General features: G+C 44.0%; 2 protein-coding genes across 2 annotated transcripts; both read left to right on the top strand.

The window, feature by feature from the left end:
- Positions 1-201: 201 nt before the first annotated feature.
- Positions 202-2,985, top strand: LOC124012639 (protein rapunzel-like). Its single transcript, XM_046326480.1, has 2 exons — positions 202-335; positions 1,525-2,985. Exon 2 carries the CDS (start codon positions 1,543-1,545, stop codon positions 2,218-2,220), a length of 678 nt encoding a protein of 225 aa, XP_046182436.1. The 5' UTR covers positions 202-335; positions 1,525-1,542; the 3' UTR covers positions 2,221-2,985.
- A 2,198-nt stretch (positions 2,986-5,183) lies between these two features.
- LOC124012631 (krev interaction trapped protein 1) lies at positions 5,184-22,419 on the top strand. Its single transcript, XM_046326469.1, has 17 exons — positions 5,184-5,368; positions 5,927-6,105; positions 6,828-6,984; positions 7,138-7,230; positions 10,055-10,184; positions 10,742-10,985; positions 13,597-13,712; positions 13,994-14,137; positions 14,334-14,490; positions 18,832-18,939; positions 19,043-19,199; positions 19,342-19,493; positions 19,736-19,902; positions 20,067-20,154; positions 20,246-20,452; positions 21,830-21,946; positions 22,148-22,419. The coding sequence occupies exons 2-17, from the start codon at positions 6,004-6,006 to the stop codon at positions 22,235-22,237; spliced, it is 2,229 nt and encodes a 742-aa protein (XP_046182425.1). The 5' UTR covers positions 5,184-5,368; positions 5,927-6,003; the 3' UTR covers positions 22,238-22,419.
- Positions 22,420-23,260: the final 841 nt, after the last annotated feature.

Raw genomic sequence — 23,260 nt, 5'->3', positions numbered from 1 at the left:
TATGAACATAGATATATTATATTCTGATGGATTCCCCCTACCCTTATACCTACATTCCCTACAACACTATAAAACAATTATTGCTACTGAAGGTGTGGACGTATTTGATATACCTAAAACAATAGACACCCTGACTGTCCTCTGTTTGGGTTACAACCATAAAGCAGTCAGCTGCATTTTCCGCTCCATCCAATCAGCACAGCCCGAACAAGAGTCATGTTTCCTCGTTCCTCTGTCCTTATATGGCAGGAAGTAGGCTGGGACTCCAGGAAAATGGTGGCTTGGAAACACTGACAGCTTGTGTGAAGAGAAGTATAACAATAGCTTGAATTCAGGTAAAAATAAGAAATGTAGTAATACATTTGGCTTTGTATTATCTTTTGGGGGTTTATCTGAAAAGGAACACTGTTTAGATATATTTAATTCAAAAGGGAAAGCAGTGGTTCATGATACACGTTTGTGGTTGGAGATACAGGAAATGAATTTAGTTAGACCAAAATGAATGTGATTTACTAATGGCAAAAGGATCTCTGAATTTATGAAAATTGGCATGGGCCTTCATCATTTTGTTAATCTTTAGAAAAACTTGCACTGTAATAGGAGGTCAATGATCGTACTTAACGTACCCTAGAGACACCCACTGATCTTCCTGATTTTTTTTCTGCATTGCCGGCTTGGGCATGATGAGTAAGAGCTAAGCTATGAACTATGATTATAAATGTTTTGTGTGTTTGGCCACAGCCACACATTTCAGTTGGTGTACATAAACAGGACAGCAGCCACTCCCTTTAAACCAGTTACCCAAATGGATGTCTGTGTGGGGTTTCGAATTTAGAAGCATTCTATGCCCTGTATTTGAATGAAATACTCTACTTGATTAGAACTGATCGCTCATAGACATAAATATGAAAAGTTTGATAATGAAATATGTTTCTCTTAGAAAAGCATTGTCTCGCTTTCTCTTTCAAATAATAAATAACAGTTCATCTTGGCTTCTACATCTAAGTAATTTTTGCCCTGGCCTATAGACTTGTTGCTTGCTACACAACTAGGGGCTTTATGAGTGGTGTCACTCAGGAGTATTATGACTGTAACTTGATACCTGAAGCTAAAAGACACAGTGACATATTGCATATATAGAATGTAACTTGAACTAATATGCCTGATTTTGCCTGCAGCATTAAAAGTAATAAGATTTGAATTCTACTGAAACATTGGTCAATCCCCCATCTACAAGAAAAACAGAAACAGTTCAGTTCATTGTCTACTCTTACAACAGCCTGACAGTGTCTGCTCTGCTCTTGTCTGTCTGTCTGTCTGTCTGTCTGTCTGTCTGTCTGTCTGTCTGTCTGTCTGTCTGTCTGTCTGTCTGTCTGTCTGTCTGTCTGTCTGTCTGTCTGTCTGTCTGTCTGTCTGTCTGTCTGTCTGTCTGTCTGTCTGTCTGTCTGTCTGTCTGTCTGTCTGTCTGTCTGTCTGTCTGTCTGTCTGTCTGTCTGTCTGTCTGTCTGTCTGTCTGTCTGTCAGAGTCAGAAGCTCACAGTGATGGCGGATGCCGGGCAAATCAGAAAGACAGCGGTCAAGGTGCTGGGCTGTGTGGAGAAAGTATCCTCTTTTGCCTCGTCCATCAACCCCCTCTTCGGCATCGTCTCCTCCCTGGTGGGGGTGGTGCGCATAGGCCTGGTGGGCGATGAGGCGCACGCCCTGGACAAGGACTTCCAGGTGGTGCACGGCAAGCTGGAGAGCATCTCTGCGAAGAACCGCCAGTGCCTGCGGCAGATTCGTGTGGACGAGGTCAATGAGACATTTGGTAAGTATGAGGAGTACATCAAGCACCAGTACGCCGCCTTCAGCTCCATGGTGGCGTTGGTGAGGAAGGACCCAGAGGGAGCGCGGTGCCACATGGCCAACTTCGAGTGGGTCTATGAGAGGGACAAGAGCGACCTGAGCCTGGACGTGTACTACCGGGGAGTAATGGGCACCGGGTCGGTGTTCGGAAGGCCCCTGCTGAAGGTGTACCTGGAGCACTGCAACGGAGACCGCAGGGTCATGGAGCACTGGTGCTCCCAGGTGGGACACCTGTTCCACATCGGCCTGATCGCCCTCATGGCCTACACAGCGGTGACAGAGGACGACGAGGACGAGGTGCGAGAGAAGTGGACCAAGCGTGTGGAGGACATCCAAGCCAAGATGCAGGAGGTTTTGAGTCAGTGCAAAGAGTAGGAGAGGAGTCTTCCCTAAAGCTTGGAGAAGGGGAGAGGTGGGGGCCCTGTCCAGAAATTACCCTTACTCCCAGTCCTGGAGTGCTACCGGGTGTGTAGTATGTCCTGGGTGTTCCTACCCTGCTCTAATATATCTGATTCTACTAAGCAGCTGCTGATCATGGGCCTAATTAGCTAAACCAGGTATGTTAGAGTAGGGATGGAATAAAAGCCTGCAGACCCAGTAGCTATTCAGTAAAAAGTCACCCCTGTTCTAACTCCTTTTTAGAACTGGATAGGTACAAGCAATATGGCTGTAGCTCCACCTTGCTCTATGAGAGGCAAGGTGGAATTTTTTGCCAAACATTTCTTTGACCTGTCCAATTTACTGTGATCAACACAAGTGCCAAGGGGTAGGGGCTAGGGGTTGATTCTTGACAGGGCCAACGATTTGAGGGGAGGTTAGGTGGGTGAGAAGTGGAGTTTGGTCGTTAAAACTGTGGAGAAGAGGTTCGTTCCCACTTTCTCAGCAACCAGACTCATTCAAGTGGACCAAGTAAAGCAAGGAAATAATGTATTATGAATAGATGGGAAACTAAATTCACAGTAAAAGCAATCAAATGTATTGTCATTTATTTGGGTCAACTGAACTCTGTTGTTGTGGCAATAGTTCCAAATTTGAACTTGTGATCATACAGCTGCCTTATATTAGCCTACCTGTCAATACATTCTCTGACTGTCCGTTAATGTTTTTTCTTCAATAAACAAGTCTAAATTATGACCCATATTACAGTATGCACAATAATAATTTGACTGAAACACTAGTATCTCTCTCTCTCTCTCTCTCTGTTTGCTATGTGGCCAATGATGTCACCATACATCAGGGGTTCCCAACCTAGGGACTTTCCTTCATTTTAGGGGTACAATTCATAATTGTTTATACCGATCTAAAACGACGCAGAAATCTGTGATGCTTTATGCTAGAAACAATCGGTACAATGCCAGATGAAGACTGATGCACATAGGAATATCAATCAATCAAATGTAGGCTTTTATAAAGGCCTTTTATAACATTTGGGGCCGGCAGGTAGCCTAGTGGTTAGAGCACTGGGCCAGTAACCGAAGGGTTGCTGGATGGAATCCCTGAGCTGACAAGGGAAAAATCTGTCGTTCTGCCCCTGAACAAGGCAGCTAACCCAGTGTTCCCCGGTAGGCTGTCATTGTAAATAAGAATTTGTTCTTAACTGACTTGCCTAGTTCAATAAAGGTAAAAAATAACAGTGAGCAATGCAGATGTAGAAGCATGGTGCCTAGGAATAACTCTCTAGAAAGCCAGAAACCTAGGAAGAAACCTAGAGGAACCAGGCTTTGAGGGGTGGCCAGGCTGTGCCGGGTGGATATTATAAGAGTGGATGGCCATTAAGGCCAGATCAATGTTCAAATGTTCATAGATGACAAGCAGGGTCAAATAATAATCACAGTGGTTGTAGATGGTGCAACAGGTCAGCAACTCAGGAGTAAATGTCAGTTGGTTTTTCATAGCTGAGCATTCAGAGGTTGAGACAGCAGGTGAGGGAGAGAGCGGGTAAAATACAGCAGGTCTGGCACAAGGTAGCAAAATTTCACCAGATAGGACAGACTGACCCTAGCCCCCTGGCACATAGACTATAGCAGGATAACTACTGGAGGCTGAGACGGGGTTGGGGGACACTGTGGCCCTGTCTGATGATATCCCTGGACAGGGCCAACCAGGCAGAATATAAACCCTCCCACTTTGCCAAAGTACAGCCCACACACCACTAGAAGGATATCAACAGACCACCAATTTACTGCCCTGAGACGAGATGAGGCTGAGTATAGTCCACAAAGTTCTCCTCCACCGCACGACACGAGGGGGTGCAAAACCAGATAGGAAGATCATGTCAGTGACTCATCCCACTCAAGTCGAGTATAGCGAAAAAAAGCCTGACATGACGCACCCCTCCTAGGGATGGCATGGAAGAGCACTAGTAAGCCAGTGAATCAGCCTCTGTAATAGGGTCTGAGGCAGAAATATTCTTGATATGTTTGGCAAAAGAAAGATCAGGGTCCAGAGTAACGCAGAGGTCCTTCACAGTTTTATTTGAGACGACTGAAGCATCAAGATTAATTGTCAGATCAATCAGCATATCTCTTTGATTCTTGGGACCTAGAACTAACATTTCTGTTTTGTCCGAGTTTAAAAGTGAAACATTTGCCGCCATTCACTATTCTCTTTTGTTTGTCTCTGATATTCAGAAACGGAGCTACGACCTAAAGTCGAGGAGTCAAAGAAATTAGACTTTGGGAAGTAATCTTGCACAATAGGTGACTATTAATTGATCAAAGCACTTTCTGTAAGAAAATATGTATAATTAAGTTGAGGGTTTATGTAAATCATCATACTAAAACACTTGGTAGCAGAATAAGATTTCTGGAAATCGGGTCTAGACTTTATTTTCCTTATCTATTAACATCATTATTATCACCAAATAGCCTACCTAAAATATATAATGCGTCTTGTTTAACTTGGTATAATTACAGGAAATTAGTGTTTAAAAAAATCATAGGTCCCTCAAATTAAACAAAATCAACCTGGTGTTTGATTCAAATGTGAAAAGGGTGCCCTGTGTAAAAAAGGTTTGGAACACCTGCCATACTTAATCTGAAACTAGCAAAAGTGTACCTGGAATTTACTATTTAATATACAAATATTCGGAAACATGCCCATTCTCACAATTTATACCAGGATTGCCTGAATGCAATCAAATGAATTCAGAACAAAAGTTATGAGTCAAAAGTCACTTGGCCTTATTTCATACCAAAGCAAATTACTTTCACATCCAATTTGATTTCTGGATAATTTATTTCCATCTGTCTACATTTTCAGAAGAAAAAATATGCGCACTAAGTCCACCCGACCAGCAGAGTTCCCTGTTGTCAAAAGTAGTCAGTATAAGCGCAATGTGACTCTCTTCCATTTCACTTGCTGTGGTCGGCAACCGATGTTATGCTTTTAGGAAACACACAAATATCTGTTTAGAAGTTTGCCGAGCTTATTGTTACTGCGTGTCTATGCCTTATTACACCCGGGAAAATGAAAACACCGACAATTTATACTTTTTGAAGTTTATGATAGCTCATAATTTCAGGTATGTTTGAAAGCGTTTCTCAAAATGTAACAGTGCGATACCCAAGCCTTCAAGTTATCTGACGTAAAGCTTCACATTTACTTCAAAGGACACAATGAAGCTCAAATGAAAATTCGTGCCGCATAGTACTTTTCATGTTGTATTTTATACTGTATGTGATATCAGCAGTCTTCTAGAGGAAGGCAAAAGTATGCTTGGTTTCCGGGGCGTGACTGTTGTTGTGACATAACTTTAGACTTTTGAACGCAATCAAATGTGCCTTTTGAAAAGATTTTCGCCATAATTGTGTTACTATCATTATGCTATTTCATTTTACTGCGTTAAAGTAACAGCCTATGTGATCGTAGATATTAAGTAATTCATTTCAAGTTAACAATTTAAAAGTCTTGTCTTTTCAAGATTGATCAGTGATGAGAACCATATAATGTGTAATAGCCTAGCCTATTTTTAAATAATTAAAAGACACTCTACAATAGAATAGAATATAGATTATTTATGGAATAATCACGTTTTGCTATCTCCCAAATAGATTCTGATGTATTATTTGTAACATTTCAGGCATGGTGCTTCTCACATTCCTCATAAATCAGTCCTTATGTAGGATGCTTGAAAGGGATTGAAGGCAAGTCAACGCCATGGGCAACCAAGACAACTTGGAAGATGTGTTTGTTGCTGTCATTCGTCCAAAGAATCAAGTCAGTCTGAGCTCTAAGGAATATCGGGCTAAAGCCTATGAGGTAAGACTACAGTATATTTCATATGATACAGTAGCGACCATGCAACATCGAGCAACCTCATCCAGAGGTTAGGATCTCTTTGAATAACAGCAAGGGTTTGGAATGACAGTCGTAGAGTACTGTGTTTGTGTCCCAGTCTGGGCTACTTCCTGAATTTGTTACATTGTTTTCAGAAGTGGGATACACATTTCATATGCACGTTTAAGTTACACTGCGAGTAGCAGACTATGGTTAATGCAAAGTGTCAATGCCTTTATTAGTACATTTAGTGTAAGGAGGCTCAGTTTTGCAAAGCTCCTTGGAAGTTCATAGTTCTGGTTTGTGGCTTGATCCTGAGTGGTGCAGTGGTCTAAGGCAGTGCTACAGGCATCACTACAGACCCGGGTTTGATCCCGGGCTGTATTACAACCGGCCGTGATCGGGAGTCCCATAGGGCAGCGCACAATTGGTCCAGCGTCAGCCGGGTTAGGGGAGGGTTTCGCCCGTGTAGGCCTTCATTGTAAAGAATAATTTGTTCTTAACTGACTTACCTAGTTAAATAAGAAATATACAAATATTACCATATCATCAACCCCAAATCTGCTTCAATATCATTTTACTTTAACCCAAATATTGTTCATGGCCAATTACAATTTTTTAGCTTATGGTTTGATTTCAGAAATGTATTTCTCGTTCAGTTTATGTTCCCCATCAACATGTGTAACCTATTACCCATCCTTTAGATCCTGTTGATAGAAGTTCCTTTGGAAGGAAAAGAGAAGAAACGGAAGAAAGTCTTACTGGCGACCAAAATCCAAGCGAGTGGGGACACAGCCAGATCCATTTTGGATTATGTAGACGAAATGACTAAACCCATATCTAACAACCAGGGTTTTATTGGTAAATAAATATATCTTTGCTACTTTTCTGTAATTATGGTATCTTTCCAGGTTTGGATGTGAATCGTTTGTTAATGTAAAATATTTATGAAGAGTAGAAAGACATTTGAAATGACAAATTGTGTCAAAGCACTGATCTTGTTGTTCATCACAGGAAAGCGTGTGGTGCACATGAAGAAATTCCCTCTCGATGTTGACAAAGAAGGGAAAGAGGTCTCCCTCTTTATTGTGCCAGTCAATGTCAAAGGTAGGACTTGCCACTAACTTGGCAGCCCATAACACATAAAGGCGTACAATGATTAGAAATGTTATAAATGCTCTTTAATTATATACAGTAGGGTCCTGAGTTATTGGATCCCTTGATAAAGATTAGCAAAAAAAGACTGTATAAAATGAATTATGCAAATACTGAGCTACAATGGGGCAAAAAAGTATTTAGTCAGCCACCAATTGTGCAAGTTCTCCTACTTAAAAAAATGAGAGGCCTGTAATTTTCATAATAGGTTCACTTCAACTATGACATTCAAAATGAGGGAAAAAATCCAGAAAATCACATTGTAGGATTTTTAATGAATTTATTTGCAAATTATGGTGGAAAATAAGTATTTGGTCACCTACAAATAAGCAAGATTTCTGGCTTTCACAGACCTGTAACTTCTTCTTTAAGAGGCTCCTCTGTCCTCCACCCGTTACCTGTATTAATGGCACCTGTTTGAACTTGTTATCAGTATAAAATACACCTGTCCACAACCTCAAACAGTCACACTCCAAACTCCACAATGGCCAAGACGAAAGAGCTGTCAAAGGACACTAGAAACAAAATTGTAGACCTGCACCAGGCTGGGAAGACTGAATCTGCAATAGGTAAGCAGCTTGGTTTGAAGAAATCAAGTGTGGGAGCAATTATTAGGAAATGGAAGTCATACAAGACCACTGATAATCGATCTGGGGCTTCATGCAAAATCTCACCCCGTGGGGTCAAAATGATCACAAGAACGGTGAGCTAAAATCCCAGAACCACACGGGAGGACCTAGTGAATGACCTGCAGAGAGCTGGGACCAAAGTAACAAAGCCTACCATCAGTAACACACTACGCTGCCAGGGACTCAAATCCTGCAGTGCCAGATGTGTCCCCCTGCATAAGCCAGTACATGTCCAGGCCCGTCTGAAGTTTGCTCGAGAGCATTTGGATGATCCAGAAGAAGATTGGGAGAATGTCATATGGTCAGATGAAACCAAAATAGAACTGTTTGGTAAAAACTCAACTCGTCGTGTTTGGAGGACAAAGAATGCTGAGTTGCATCCAAAGAACACCATACCTACTGTGAAGCATGTGGGTGGAAACATCATGCTTTGGGGGTGTTTTTCTGCAAAGGGACCAGGACGACTGATCCGTGTAAAGGAAAGAATGAATGGGGCCATGTATCGTGAGATTTTGAGTGAAAACCTCCTTCCATCAGCAAGGGCATTGAAGATGAAACGTGGCTGGGTCTTTCAGCATGACAATGATCCCAAACACACCGGCCGGGCAACGAAGGAGTGGCTTCGTAAGAAGCATTTCAAGGTCCTGGAGTGGCCTAGCCAGTCTCCAGATCTCAACCCCATAGAAAATCTTTGGAGGGAGTTGAAAGTCCGTGTTGCCCAGCAACAGCCCCAAAACATCACTGTTCTAGAGGAGATCTGCATGGAGGAATGGGCCAAAATACCAGTGACAGTGTGTGAAAAGCTTGTGAAGACTTACAGAAAACATTTGACCTCTGTCATTGCCAACAAAGGGTATATAACAAAGTATTGAGATAAACTTTTGTTATTGACCAAATACTTATTTTCCACCATAATTTGCAAATAAATTCATTAAAAATCCTACAATGTGATTTTCTGGATTTTTTGTCTGTCATAGTTGAAGTGTACCTATGATGAAAATTACAGGCCTCATCTTTTTAAGTGGGAGAACTTGCACAATTGGTGGCTGACAAAATACTTTTTTGCCCACTGTATATTTATGCTAAAAAAAGTAAACGTTTTATTATTTTATACGAATACAAATTACTCAGATAAATAGATTTTTTTTAAGAAGTAATAATAATAAAAATATCAAAGATGGGGTCAGAATTATTGGATCTGCTGTTTTCTATACTCCAGCACCCGCCCCTCGCGAGGACCATGACACTGGGCCTTTTTCTAAAATGTTTTTTTTTTTTAAATTGGAGAAGACATTTGGAGGGATCTTAGATCCTTCCTCCATGCAGAATCTTTCCAGATTCTAGATATCCTTCACCTGCGCTTATGGACTGCCTTCTTTAATTCAAAATAAAGGTTTTCAATGGGGTTCAATTCTGGAGAATAGGATTGCCATTGCAAAAGGTTGACTTTGTGATCAATTGACCATTTCTTTGTGGATTTTGATGTGTGCTTGGGGTTATTGTCTTGCTGGAAGATCCACTTGTGGCCAAGTTTCAGCCTACGGCGAGAGCCAACCAGGTTTTTGGCTCAAATGTCCTGGTACTTGGTAGTTCACGATGCCGTTGACCTTAACAAGTGCAAAATAGCCCCATGACATCTAAGATCATCCACCATATTTAACATTTAGGATGAGGAATATTCTGTCTATGCATTGTTCTTTCAAAGGCCAAATCCACCGCTGGTGTGTGTGGCCAAAGACCATTATTTTCGTGTCATATGACCAGGTTCAGGAGGCTGAAACTTGTCTGCAAGTTGATTTTCCAGCAAGACGATAACCCCAAGCACGCATCAAAAACCAATCATTTTGACGTATCTTTTTATTATTTGTTAAACAAATATTGTATTAGCAATTGTATTAGTATAAAATAATATATATATATATATATATTGCATACAATATAGCTCAGTATTTGTATTATTTAATACTATATAAAAAACATATTTTTTGCTCCTTTATCGAGGGATGCAATAATTCCGGACCCCACTGTAAGTGAAAGTGTTAGTCCACTTTTGTCTGGTGTACTTTTTAAACCATTCCTAATAATATAGTTTAGCTAGCAATGTTTTTTTTTATTGTTGTGTGCTGCTTACTGGTCTTTCTGAACAGATAACAGCAAGCCTATCTACAGCCCTGGTAGCCCCAGTTTTTACTGCCTGCAAGATATCATACGTGTGTGTAGCGAGACCAGTGCTCACTTCTCCCCCATCACCTCAAAGATGCTCCTGGCCTTGGACAAGTAAGTCTTTGTCTATGATTTCATATTAAAGTCATGCAGCAGGCACCCTGATCCAGTGTGACTTACTGTTTCTGGTGTGTATCAGAGAGCTGAAAATCAGTGTATATTGTAGCATCACTTACTGTACCATCTGCATGTCTGTTGTATTTAGGCCACTTCAGGGTCGGTAGGTAGCTCAGAGGTAAGAGAGGTGGACCGGTAACAGGAAGGTTGTAGGTTTTATTCTCGGGCCGGTCGATGAAAAAAGTGGGGAACTAGATTGGTTACTGAAGGGCTGCTGGTTTCAGATCATTAATACTATCCACTACTGTTGTGCCCTTGAGCAAGGCACTTAACCCCGCTGCACTGTGACTGTCGTTGTGCTGCTTCCAGCCTCCTGTGAGTTTGTGGTGTCTGGGGAGTTGGGATTGGGAATAACAAAATATATTTAAAGCGATTTACAGTGCAGTGAGTGGCACATAGTAGATAATTCACCCACCACAGAGACATTGGTGAACCTTACCAGAACGTCACCTACTAAACCTTGACCTTTGAACTTGTCCACCTGCCTTATCCAGGTGGCTGGCAGAGCAGCACACCATGCCTCACGCCGTTCCAGCTCTGTTCCGGCCCACGCCGGCGGACCGAGTCAAGACCAACGTGAGTAACCCTGCCTACATCAGAGAGGGCAAACCCAGTGACGGGGGTTTGCACATGGGTTACACTGCCTTGGAAATTAAGAGCAAGATGCTGTCACTGGAGAAGGCTGACATGTGCATTCAGAACCCTCTCTACGGCTCAGACCTGCAGTATACCAATCGGGTGAGTGCCCTTTGCCCATATATGTTTTTTATTTTTTTTATTTTTAGGGGGTAGATCAGCTTTACAGATAGATTGTAGCCTCCATCAATGTAATTGTCTACATCATTTTCAATCCCCCATATATATATATATTTATTTCTTTATTTATTTAGATTTATTTATAAATATATACAGTACCAGTCAGAAGTTTGGACTCATTCAAGGGTTTTTCTTTATTTGTACTATTTTCTAAATTGTAGAATAATAGTGAAGTCATCAAAACTATGAAGTAACCAAAAAAGTCTTAAACAAATCAAAATATTTTATATTTGAGATTCTTTAAAGTAGCCACCCTTTGCCTTGATGACAGCTTTGCACACTCTTCTCTCAAATATATAAACTCAGCAAAAAAAGAAACGTCCCTTTTTCAGGACCCTTTCTTTCAAAGATAATTTGTAAAAATCCAAATAACTTCACAGATCTTCATTTAAAGGGTTTGAACTCTGTTTCCCACGCTTGTTCAATGACCCATAAAAAATTTATGAACATGCACCTGTGGAACGGTCTTTCAGACACTAACAGCTTACAGACGGTAGGCAATAAAGGTCACAAGGACTCTGAAAAATACCAAAAGAAAGATGCTCAGGATCCCTGCTCATCTGCGTGAATGTGTCTTAGGCATGCTGCAAGGAGGCATGAGGACTGCAGATGTGGCCAGGGCAGTAAATTGCACGGTCCATAATGTGAGACACCTAAGACAGCGCTACACAGAGACAGGACGGACAGCTGATCATCCTCACAGTGGCAGACCACGTGTAGCAACACCTGCACAGGATCGGTACATCTGAACATCACACCTGCGGGACAGGTACAGGATGGCAACAACAACTGCCCGAGTTACACCAGGAACGCACAATCCCTCCATCAGTGCTCAGACCATCTGCAATAGGCTGAGAGAGGCTGGACTGAGGGCTTGTAGGCATGTTGTAAGGCAGGTTCTCACCAGACATCACCGGCAACAACATCCCCTATGGGCACAAACCCACTGTCAATGGACCAGACAGGTCTGGCAAAAAGTGCTCTTCACTGATGAGTTGCCGTTTTGTCTTATCAGGGGTGATGGTCGGATTAGTGTTTATCGTCAAAGGAATGAGGCCTGTACTCTGGAGCGGGATCGATTTGGAGGTGGAGGGTCTGTCATGGTCTGGGGCGGTGTGTCACAGCATCATCGGACTGAGCTCGTTGTCATTGCAGGCAATCTCAATGCTGTGCGTTACAAGGAAGACATCCTCCTCCCTCATGTGGTACCCTTCCTGCAGGCTCATCCTGACATGACCCTCCAGCATGCCACCAGACAATGCAATCTGCTCGTTCTGTTCGTGATTTCCTGTAAGACAGGAATGTCAGTGTTCTGCCATGGTCTGCGAAGAGCCCGGATCCCAATCCCATTGAGCACGTCTGGGACCTTGTTGGATTGGCAGGTGAGGGCTAGGGCTAGGCCCCCCCCCCCCCCCCCCCCATGAGAAATATCATGGAAATTGCAGGTGCCTTGGTGGAAGAGTGTGGTAACATCTCACAACAAGAACTGACAAATCTGGTGCAGTTCATGAGAAGGAGATGAGCTGCAGTACTACTGTTACTTTTGTTCAGGGACATATTATTCAGTGAGAGGACGTTTATTTTTTTTGCTGAGTTTACATACACATGCATGCATGCATACATATATTTCTGATGTCCACCCAGTTTGATTCGCCATATATATATATTTTTTTAAATATATATTTTAACTGCTGTTTCACAAAAGATCTGAACCTTTATACATTTTACATACACAGTATATTTTACATTTATTATCGTGTTATTATTAGTTACACCCTTCAGCTCCATTCAACTCCTCCCATTTATCTCTTAACACCGTTCATATTGGATTTCTATTTGCCATATATTTTTCATCTGTGCTGTGATGCTTAACAAAAGTTCTGAACCTTTATATTCTCATAAATTAAAGATTGATTGGCTGACTGTGACTTTTCAAATCACCCAGTATTGCTATCTGTAGCGTTAGCTCCCAGTTAAATTTTACAATTCTTCAGCCTGGACCTGTGACCAAAAACAAGCTACATATGGACATTACCAAAATAAATGATCTAATGACTCTTTGCAGCAAAATCTGCAGAGCTGGGAAGGTTGTATTCCCCCATATATATAACATTCCATAGGTTGCAAGAATTTTGTATAATCATTTAAATGGAAAAATTCAAAGTTTTGAGTAGAGCTTCGTTTTACGTATCAGTTCATAATCCATGTGCTGTGGAATCGGTACGTCAAAACAATCTCTTCCCCACTATTTTGCAATCTATATGGCACAGCTGTAATTTTTGTTGGTCTTTAAATGAAATTGGTATATATATTTTTTATTCATCACAATTTACTTTACCCAATTTGTCTTTAATGATAGCGTTTTTTCCAATCCTTATCCTCTCCAGAGTGATGACTTACAAGACAGTTCACATTTTTGTTTTAGCCCTGCACTGATATACTTTTATTTTACACAGTAATACTTTGTATCATCATCAAAATATTTGAACATAAACTAGTGTTTACGTATCCTCTCTATTTTTGCCATTTCTAGGTGGACAAAGTTATCATCAACCCTTACTTTGGCCTTGGTGCTCCGGATTACTCTAAAATCCAGATCCCTAAGAGAGAAAAGTGGCAGCACGGCACTAACAGTGTGACAGAGGACAAGTGAGTGAGCATCCCAAAATTTTACTTCAAAACAACTTCATGCATTTTCCAGAACAGGGTTGAAATAGTATATGTTTTCCTTCAAATAGTTTGAGCATGTCTGGAGTGCCAAATGGGCAACATTTGCACATTTGGGACAATTCCATCTGTTCCATTGCACCAGGCAACCTCAATCAAGCCCAATTCTGTCTGGCATTCTCTGGATTTTGGGCCTTTTCAAATGCTTCATGACATTGTGAAGTCAGTGATTTGAACGGGCCTATTCTCTGTCTCCTCCCTAGGGAGCGTCAGTGGGTGGATGACTTCCCCCTCCACCGCAGTGCCTGTGAAGGCGACACAGAGCTGCTCACCAAGCTCCTGGAAAGTGGCTTCTCAGTCAAACAGCTGGACAGCGACCACTGGGCCCCCATCCATTACGCCTGCTGGTACGTCTCATACGAGGGATGTTGCATTTTAGCACAGCTGCCATTTTGCTGAAAAACAAATCCCAGATTGTAAACCAAGTCCCTAAAGTAAATGTTAAGTCCTCTACGGACAATAACGTTTCTATTTATCTTTTTTTTTTTTATCGAACAGCTATCGTCAAATAAGAGTCAAACTTTGGTGTTGTTTTGAATGTAGGTATGGTAAAGTGGAGGCGACCAAGCTACTGCTGGAGAAGGGAAACTGTAACCCCAACCTGCTGAATGGCCAGCTGAGCTCCCCTCTGCACTTTGCTGCTGGAGGGGGCCACTCACAGATAGTACAGCTTCTGCTCCAGCATCCTGAGATAGACCGGGTAAGACTGAGACCCGGGTTGCTAAACCTAACCCTTTTCTTAATGTTAACCTCGTACTCCTAACCTGCTACTTTAGTTATCCTAACCTGCTGCCTAAGTTTTGCTAACTTATGAAAAAGTAACTTCGGTATCGAAATGACATGAAAATAGTCTTTCTCTTATGGCTAAGGTTAGGGTTAGACTTCAGCCAGGGTGTGGATATGATGCTAGGGTTAGGGTTACGGCAGGGTGTGGACATGATGCTAGGGTTAGGGTTACGGCAGGGTGTGGACATGATGCTAGGGTTAGACTTCAGCCAGGGTGTGGACATGATGCTAGGGTTAGGGTTACGGCAGGGTGTGGACATGATGCTAGGGTTAGACTTCAGCCAGGGTGTGGACAAGATGCTAGGGTTAGGGTTACGGCAGGGTGTGGACATGATGCTAGGGTTAGGGTTACGGCAGGGTGTGGACGTGATGTTAGGGTTACGGCAGGGTGTGGATATGATGCTAGGGTTAGACTTCAGCCAGGGTGTGGACATGATGCTAGAGTTAGGGTTACGGCAGGGTGTGGACATGATGCTAGGGTTAGGGTTACGGCAGGGTGTGGACGTGATGCTAGGGTTAGGGTTACGGCAGGGTGTGGACTTGATTCTAGGGTTAGGTTTACGGCAGGGTGTGGACGTGATGCTAGGGTTAGGGTTACGGCAGGGTGTGGACATGATGCTAGGGTTAGGGTTACGGCAGGGTGTGGACATGATGGTAGGGTTAGGGTTACGGCAGGGTGTGGACGTGATGCTAGGGTTAGGGTTACGGCAGGGTGTGGACATGATGCTAGGTTTAGACTTCAGCCAGGGTGTGGACATGATGCTAGGGTTAGGGTTACGGCAGGGTGTGGACATGATGTTATGGCAGGGTGTGGACATGATGCTAGGGTTAGGGTTACGGCAGGGTGTGGACGTGATGCTAGGGTTAGGATTACGGCAGGGTGTGGACGTGATGCTAGGGTTAGGGTTACGGCAGGGTGTGGATGTGATGCTAGGGTTAGGATTACGGCAGGGTGTGGACATGAGGCTAGGGTTAGGGTTACGGCAGGGTGTGGACATGATGCTAGGGTTAGGGTTACGGCAGGGTGTGGACGTGATGCTAGGGTTAGGGTTACGGCAGGGTATGGACATGATGTTAGGGTTATGGCAGGGTGTGGACATGATGCTAGGGTTAGGGTTACGGCAGGGTGTGGACGTGATGCTAGGGTTAGGGTTACGGCAGGGTGTGGACATGATGCTAGGGTTAGGGTTACGGCAGGGTGTGGACGTGATGCTAGGGTTAGGGTTACGGCAGGGTGTGGACATGATGCTAGGGTTAGGGTTACGGCAGGGTGTGGACGTGATGCTAGGGTTAGGGTTACGGCAGGGTGTGGACATGATGCTAGGGTTAGGGTTACGGCAGGGTATGGACATGATGTTAGGGTTATGGCAGGGTGTGGACATGATGCTAGGGTTAGGGTTACGGCAGGGTGTGGACGTGATGCTAGGGTTAGGGTTACGGCAGGGTGTGGACATGATGCTAGGGTTACGGCAGGGTGTGGACATGATGCTAGGGTTAGGGTTATGGCAGGGTGTGGACATGATGGTCGGGTTAGACTTCAGCCAGGGTGTGAACATGATGTTAGGGTTACGGCAGGGTGTGGACGTGAAGCTAGGGTTAGGGTTACGGCAGGGTGTGGACATGAAGCTAGGGTTAGGGTTACGGCAGGGTGTGGACGTGAAGCTAGGGTTAGGGTTACGGCAGGGTGTGGACATGATGCTAGGGTTAGGGTTACGGCAGGGTGTGGACGTGATGCTAGGGTTAGGGTTACGGCAGGGTGTGGACATGATGTTAGGGTTACGGCAGGGTGAGGACGTGATGCTAGGGTTAGGGTTACGGCAGGGTGTGGACATGATGCTAGGGTTAGGGTTACGGCAGGGTATGGACATGATGTTAGGGTTATGGCAGGGTGTGGACATGATGCTAGGGTTAGGGTTACGGCAGGGTGTGGACGTGATGCTAGGGTTAGGGTTACGGCAGGGTGTGGACATGATGCTAGGGTTACGGCAGGGTGTGGACATGATGCTAGGGTTAGGGTTATGGCAGGGTGTGGACATGATGGTCGGGTTAGACTTCAGCCAGGGTGTGGACATGATGTTAGGGTTACGGCAGGGTGTGGACGTGAAGCTAGGGTTAGGGTTACGGCAGGGTGTGGACATGAAGCTAGGGTTAGGGTTACGGCAGGGTGTGGACGTGAAGCTAGGGTTAGGGTTACGGCAGGGTGTGGACATGATGCTAGGGTTAGGGTTACGGCAGGGTGTGGACGTGAAACTAGGGTTAGGGTTACGGCAGGGTGTGGACGTGAAGCTAGGGTTAGGGTTACGGCAGGGTGTGGACATGATGCTAGGGTTAGGGTTACGGCAGGGTGTGGACATGATGCTAGGGTTAGGGTTACGGCAGGGTGTGGACATGATGCTAGGGTTAGGGTTACGGCAGGGTGTGGACATGATGCTAGGGTTAGGGTTACGGCAGGGTGTGGACATGATGCTAGGGTTAGGGTTACGGCAGGGTGTGGACATGATGCTAGGGTTAGGGTTACGGCAGGGTGTGGACATGATGCTAGGGTTAGGGTTACGGCAGGGTGTGGACATGATGCTAGGGTTAGGGTTATGGCAGGGTGTGGACATGATGGTCGGGTTAGACTTCAGCCAGGGTGTGGACATGATGTTAGGGTTACGGCAGGGTGTGGACGTGAAGCTAGGGTTAGGGTTACGGCAGGGTGTGGACGTGAAGCTAGGGTTAGGGTTACGGCAGGGTGTGGACAAGATGCTAGGGTTAGGGTTACGGCAGGGTGTGGACATGATGCTAGGGTTAGGGTTACGGCAGGGTGTGGACGTGAAGCTAGGGTTAGGGTTACGGCAGGGTGTGGACGTGAAGCTAGGGTTAGGGTTACGGTAGGGTGTGGACATGATGCTAGGGTTAGGGTTACGGCAGGGTGTGGACATGATGCTAGGGATAGGGTTACGGCAGGGTGTGGACATGAAGCTAGGGTTAGGGTTACGGCAGGGTGTGGACATGATGCTAGGGTTAGGGTTACGACAGGGTGTGGACGTGATGCTAGGGTTAGGGTTACGGCAGGGTGTGGACGTGATGCTATTGTTAGGGTTACGGCAGGGTGTGGACGTGAAGCTAGGGTTAGGGTTACGGCAGGGTGTGGACATGATGCTAGGGTTAGGGTTACGGCAGGGTGTGGACATGATGCTAGGGTTAGGGTTACGGCAGGGTGTGGACATGATGTTAGGGTTACGGCAGGGTGTGGACATGAAGCTAGGGTTAGGGTTACGGCAGGGTGTGGACATGAAGCTAGGGTTAGGGTTACGGCAGGGTGTGGACGTGAAGCTAGGGTTGAGCCGGGGTGTGGACGTGAAGCTAGGGTTGAGCCGGGGTGTGGACGTGAAGCTAGGGTTGAGCCGGGGTATGGACGTGAAGCTAGGGTTAGGGTTGAGCCGGGGTGTGGACGTGAAGCTAGGGTTGAGCCGGGGTATGGACGTGACTCTAGGGTTGAGCCGGGGTGTGGACGTGAAGCTAGGGTTGAGCCGGGGTATGGACGTGAAGCTAGGGTTGAGCCGGGGTATGGACGTGAAGCTAGGGTTGAGCCGGGGTATGGACGTGAAGCTTGGGTTAGGGTTGAGCCGGGGTGTGGACGTGAAGCTAGGGTTAGGGTTGAGCCGGGGTGTGGACGTGAAGCTAGGGTTGAGCCGGGGTGTGGACTTGAAGCTAGGGTTGAGCCGGGGTGTGGACGTGAAGCTAAGGTTAGGGTTGAGCTGGGGTGTGGACGTGAAGCTAGGGTTAGGGTTAGGGTTGAGCTGGGGTGTGGACAAGAGCAAAGGGTGGAGAGACAGCAGAAGGCCGTCAGCATGGTTTAAACCTATTTCTAACAGAGTTGAATTCCCAATTCAACACCTTAATTTATTTGACCTTTATTTAACTAGGCAAGTCAGTTAAGATCAAATTCTTATTTTCAATGACAGCCTAGGAACAGTGGGTTAACTGCCTGTTCAGGGGTAGAACGACAGATTTGTGCCTCAGGGGTTTGAACTTGCAACCTTCCAGTTAATAGGCTACGCTGTCGTGCTGGAATAAAAGCCTGCACACCCAGTATCTCTCCAAGACCTGAACTGGAGAAGCCTGGTTGAAAACAGTATATCCTCCATCCTATTTGCATGATGGCCACATACTGTGCTGGTACCAGTGGAATATCGTAGTTTAGGACTTCAATATGTTTCCAGTAGTAAGTAGCAGTTAGAAAGTAACTTTGTTTGCTTGTATTTATTAGCACATAGAGGATCAGCAAAAGAGATCGCCCATGCAAATCTGTGAAGAGAACAAGCAGAACGAATGGGAGGAGACAGTGAAACTCCTACAGCAAGCCAATAACAAACCAGTGAGTGTGAAGTGTGTGTGCATGTATGCTACTCCTACAGACTTGTCAAAGGCTTTAATTATGTTTAGAAATGTATACAAAAAACAGTGTTTTCCTTCTGCAGTACGAGAAGGTTCGCATCTACCGCATGGATGGCTCGTACCGCTCGGTGGAGCTGAAGCACGGCAACAACACATCAGTGCAGCAGATCATGGAGGGCATGCGGCTCTCCAAGGACACCCAGCAGTACTTCACCATCTGGATTTGCTCCGAGAATCTCAGTGAGTCACACATACACAGATTCAAAATGGCCGCCCAATATCTAGGCTTAGGTAGTATATGCTTGTATTTGTAGTATCTCATTTCCAGGCTACCTGTGCTTATTATACCCTTTGTGTGTTTCTGTGTCTTGTCTTCTGTCAGACCTGCAGCTGAAGCCCTACCACAAGCCCCTGCAGCACCTGCGTATCTGGACCGAGATCGTCACTGACCTCACTGTCCTGGACCCCCAGAGGGAGAACCCACAGCTCTTCCTCCGTAGAGATGTCCGTCTGCCCCTCGACATTGAGAAAAAGGTTTGTAAACAATTTGATTTTGATAAACTTTATTATCCCCTTGAGGAAATTCTGCATCTGTAAAGCAAGGATTTGGGATATTGAATATTGATTAGATCAGTGTTTCTCAACTCTGGTTAAGTGAGACCCAGAGGTTGTGCATGCTTTTGTTCCAGCCCAGTAATAATACACCTGATTAAACCGATCAAGGGTTTGGTGTTCAAGTTAATCCATCCATGATTGGCTTGAATCTTCTCCCCCAGATTGAGGACCCCCTGTCCATCCTGATCCTGTTTGACGAGGCCAGACACTGCCTCCTCAAGGGCTTCTTCCCCTCCCCAGACAGCAAGCTGATCACCCTGGCCAGTCTTCTGCTGCAGATCATCTATGGAAACTATGAGAGCAAGAAGCACAAGCAGGGTTTCCTTAAGTAAATATCTTAAATCGGTACCTGAATTGAATCAATTTAGCATAATAATCTTCTTTAAAACTGGTGAAATCTTGGTAATGGTATTTGTAGATAAGGTACAGTACATAAACCTGTGATAATATGATATACTATTGACATAACCGTAAATGTTTTGTTTTCAACAGTGAGGAAAACCTGAAATCTATTGTCCCGATATCCAAGGTGAAAAGCAAAGCGCATCATTGGACAAACAGGATTCTTCATGAGTATAAGGTCAGGTTTATTTTCATTATTTAGTTTTTGTGTAATATACATTTATCTGTGGGGTCAAACTCTTACCCTTACTTCATCTTTTCTGCCACAGAACCTCAGTATGAGTGAGGGTGTGAGCAAAGAGATGCACCACCTCCAGAGGCTCTTCCTGCAGAACTGCTGGGACATCCCAACATATGGTGCTGCCTTCTTCACGGGCCAGGTCTTCACCAAGGCTAGCTCCAGCAACCACAAAGTCATCCGCGTCTTCGTGGGTGTCAACACCAAGGGCCTGCACCTCATGAACATGGAGACCAAGGTGCCCCGGGGCTATTTGTTTGTTGGGACCAGAGTATATGTATACAGAGAAAACCAATGGTGGAAAAAGTAAAGGTACCTTAATAGAAAATGACTGAAGTAAAAGTGAAAGTCACCCAGTAAAATACTACTTGAGTAAAAGTCTAAAAGTATTTGGTTTTAAACATACTTAAGTATCAAAAGTATAAATCATTGCAAACCAGACAGCACCATTTTCTTCTTTATGTTTTTATTTTTAATTTATGGATAGCCAGGGTCATGCTGCAACCCTCAGACATAATTTACAAACAAAGCATGTTTTTCGTGAGTCTGCCAGGCAGTAGGGATGACCATCGATAGTCTCTTGATAATTGTGTGAATTAGACCATTTTCCTGTCCCTCTAAGCATTCAAAATGTAACGAGTACTTTTGGGTGTCAGGGAAAATGTATGGAGTAAAAGTAGCTACTTTTCTTTAGGAATGTAGTGAAGTAGCCAAAAATAGAAATAGTAAAGTACAGATACCCCAAAAAAATGACTGAAGTAGTACTTTCAAGTTATTTTACTTTATTATTTTACATCACTGGAGAGAACCTTGTTTAACCATGTGTAACGGATGTGAAACGGCTAGCTTAGTTAGCGGTGTGCGCTAAATAGCGTTTCAATCGGTTACGTCACTTGCTCTGAGACCTTGAAGTAGTAGTTCCCCTTGCTCTGCAAGGGCCGCGCCTTTTGTGGAGCGATGGGTAACGATGCTTCGAGGGTGACCGTTGTCGTTGTGTGCAGAAGGTCCCTGGTTCGCGCCCGGGTATGGGCGAGGGGACGGTTTAAAATTATACTGTTACACATGCAGTATACAGAATACAATAGTATACTAAAACGCATGAAACATACTTCAGAAACATACTTAAGCTGAATGCATAGAGCTGTCTGTTTAATCTATTAGCACACAGCTCAGACACCCATGCATACCCCACAATACATACCACCAGAGGTCTCTTCACAATCCCCAAGTCGGGGAATAGACGATGGGAGGCGCACAGTACAACATAGAGCCATGACTACATGGAACTCTATTCCACATCAGGTAACTGATGCAAGCAGTAGAATAGGATTTTAAAAACATATAAAAATACACCTTATAGAACATATTCATATTCATATGTAATGCAAGTGCATTAATGTGTTTGGACCCCAGGAAGAGTAGCTGCTGCCTTGGAATCCCTAATAAATACAAATACATTCTTATCTACTGGTCACAAAGTAAGCATGGATGTAAATATCTAAATATAGAAAGAGGGCCTCAAAAGTATTGATTTTAAGAGCTTTGTATATTTTTTTACATGTTCATGTAAAATGCCCTCTTTTACTGATACTTGTGCATATGTTCTACTGTGTAGGTCCTTCTTATCAGTCTGGGGTATGGCTCTTTCATGTGGCAGCTCGGGCACGCTGATCAGTACTTCCAGATTCACAGTCTGGAAAACAAGATGAACTTCATTGTGCACACCAAACAGGTAACTGTAGGACCTTTCCCAAGTCATTCCAATGGATGTACCTGTGATTATCTTCAATCATGTGTTGTAGCCTGGAAAACAGTGCAGATTGTATGATTTGTAAGAAAATGTTAACCATAGAGCTGTACGCTAACTTTAGAGTTCAATCTGGGCAATATTACATTAAATTTGTTAATCATGTGCTTCTCTTTTTCTCAATAGGCTGGCCTTATTGTTAAACTGTTAATGAAGTTGAGTGGACAAATTACTCCAAATGACAGAAGTTTAACAGACAAGTATGCATATGGTTGACTCACCTTCGAAGACGATATTATTCCTATGTACTTTATTTGTCGATTGCTTTGCTTTCTTGTATTGGACCATTGCTTTTTTTGTTTCACATTTTGTTTATTTGATATTCAGATTTCTGTAACATTTCATGGTTGTAAATAATGTGTATTTAATGGTTCATCTTAATAAAATGAATAATATGAGTGCAAGTAATTTCTTATTTTGCTGAAAATACAAGTCCATCTTATGAGCTTTTTAAAAATAGTTTATCTGTGTGCATGCAGTGCAGTGCAAAGATACATTAATTATGCCTAATAAATTAGTCAATCAAAATAGTGTGGTGCCAGGACAATAACCTCTGTCCCTCAACATGGGCAAGACAAAGGAGCTTTATCGTGGAATAGAGGAAATGGAGGGCTGAACATGCCCCCATTCACATTGACAGGGCTGTTGTGGATTTGACATAGGCCCTCAGATCCTCAAATAGTTATACAGCTGCACCATTGAGAGCATCTTCACTGGCTACATCACCGCTTGGTATGGCAACTGCTCGGCATCTGATCGCAAGGCGCTACAGGGGTAGTGCGTACGGCCCAGTACATCACTAGGGAATAACTCCCTGCCATCCAGGACCTCTATACCACGCATTGTCAGAGGAAGCCCCTTAAAATGATCAAAGTCTTGAACCACCCAAGCCATTGATTGTTTTCTCTGCTACCGCATGGCAAGCGGTACCGGAACGCCAAGTCTGGGACCAAAAGGCTTCTGAACAACTTCTACCCCCAAGCCACAAGACTGCTGAACTGTTAATAAAATGGCAGTGTGGACTATTTACATTGAATCCCTTTAGAGAGAGAGAGTGTGTCTGTGTGTACACACAGTACTAGTCAAAAGTTTGGACACCTACTCATTCAAGTTACTGCACTTTTACGACAGTTTCAAAACCACATTTTTTGTAAGGTGAGGGTGAATGGGCACGACAAAAGATTTAAGTGCCTTTGAACAGGGTATGGTAGTGTGAAGAACTGCTGTTGGGTTTTTCAC

Source organism: Oncorhynchus gorbuscha, linkage group LG24 (genome assembly GCF_021184085.1).
Source record: "Oncorhynchus gorbuscha isolate QuinsamMale2020 ecotype Even-year linkage group LG24, OgorEven_v1.0, whole genome shotgun sequence".
In the NCBI taxonomy this organism is placed as follows: domain Eukaryota; kingdom Metazoa; phylum Chordata; class Actinopteri; order Salmoniformes; family Salmonidae; genus Oncorhynchus; species Oncorhynchus gorbuscha.
This window is presented reverse-complemented; position numbering and strand designations above follow the sequence as displayed.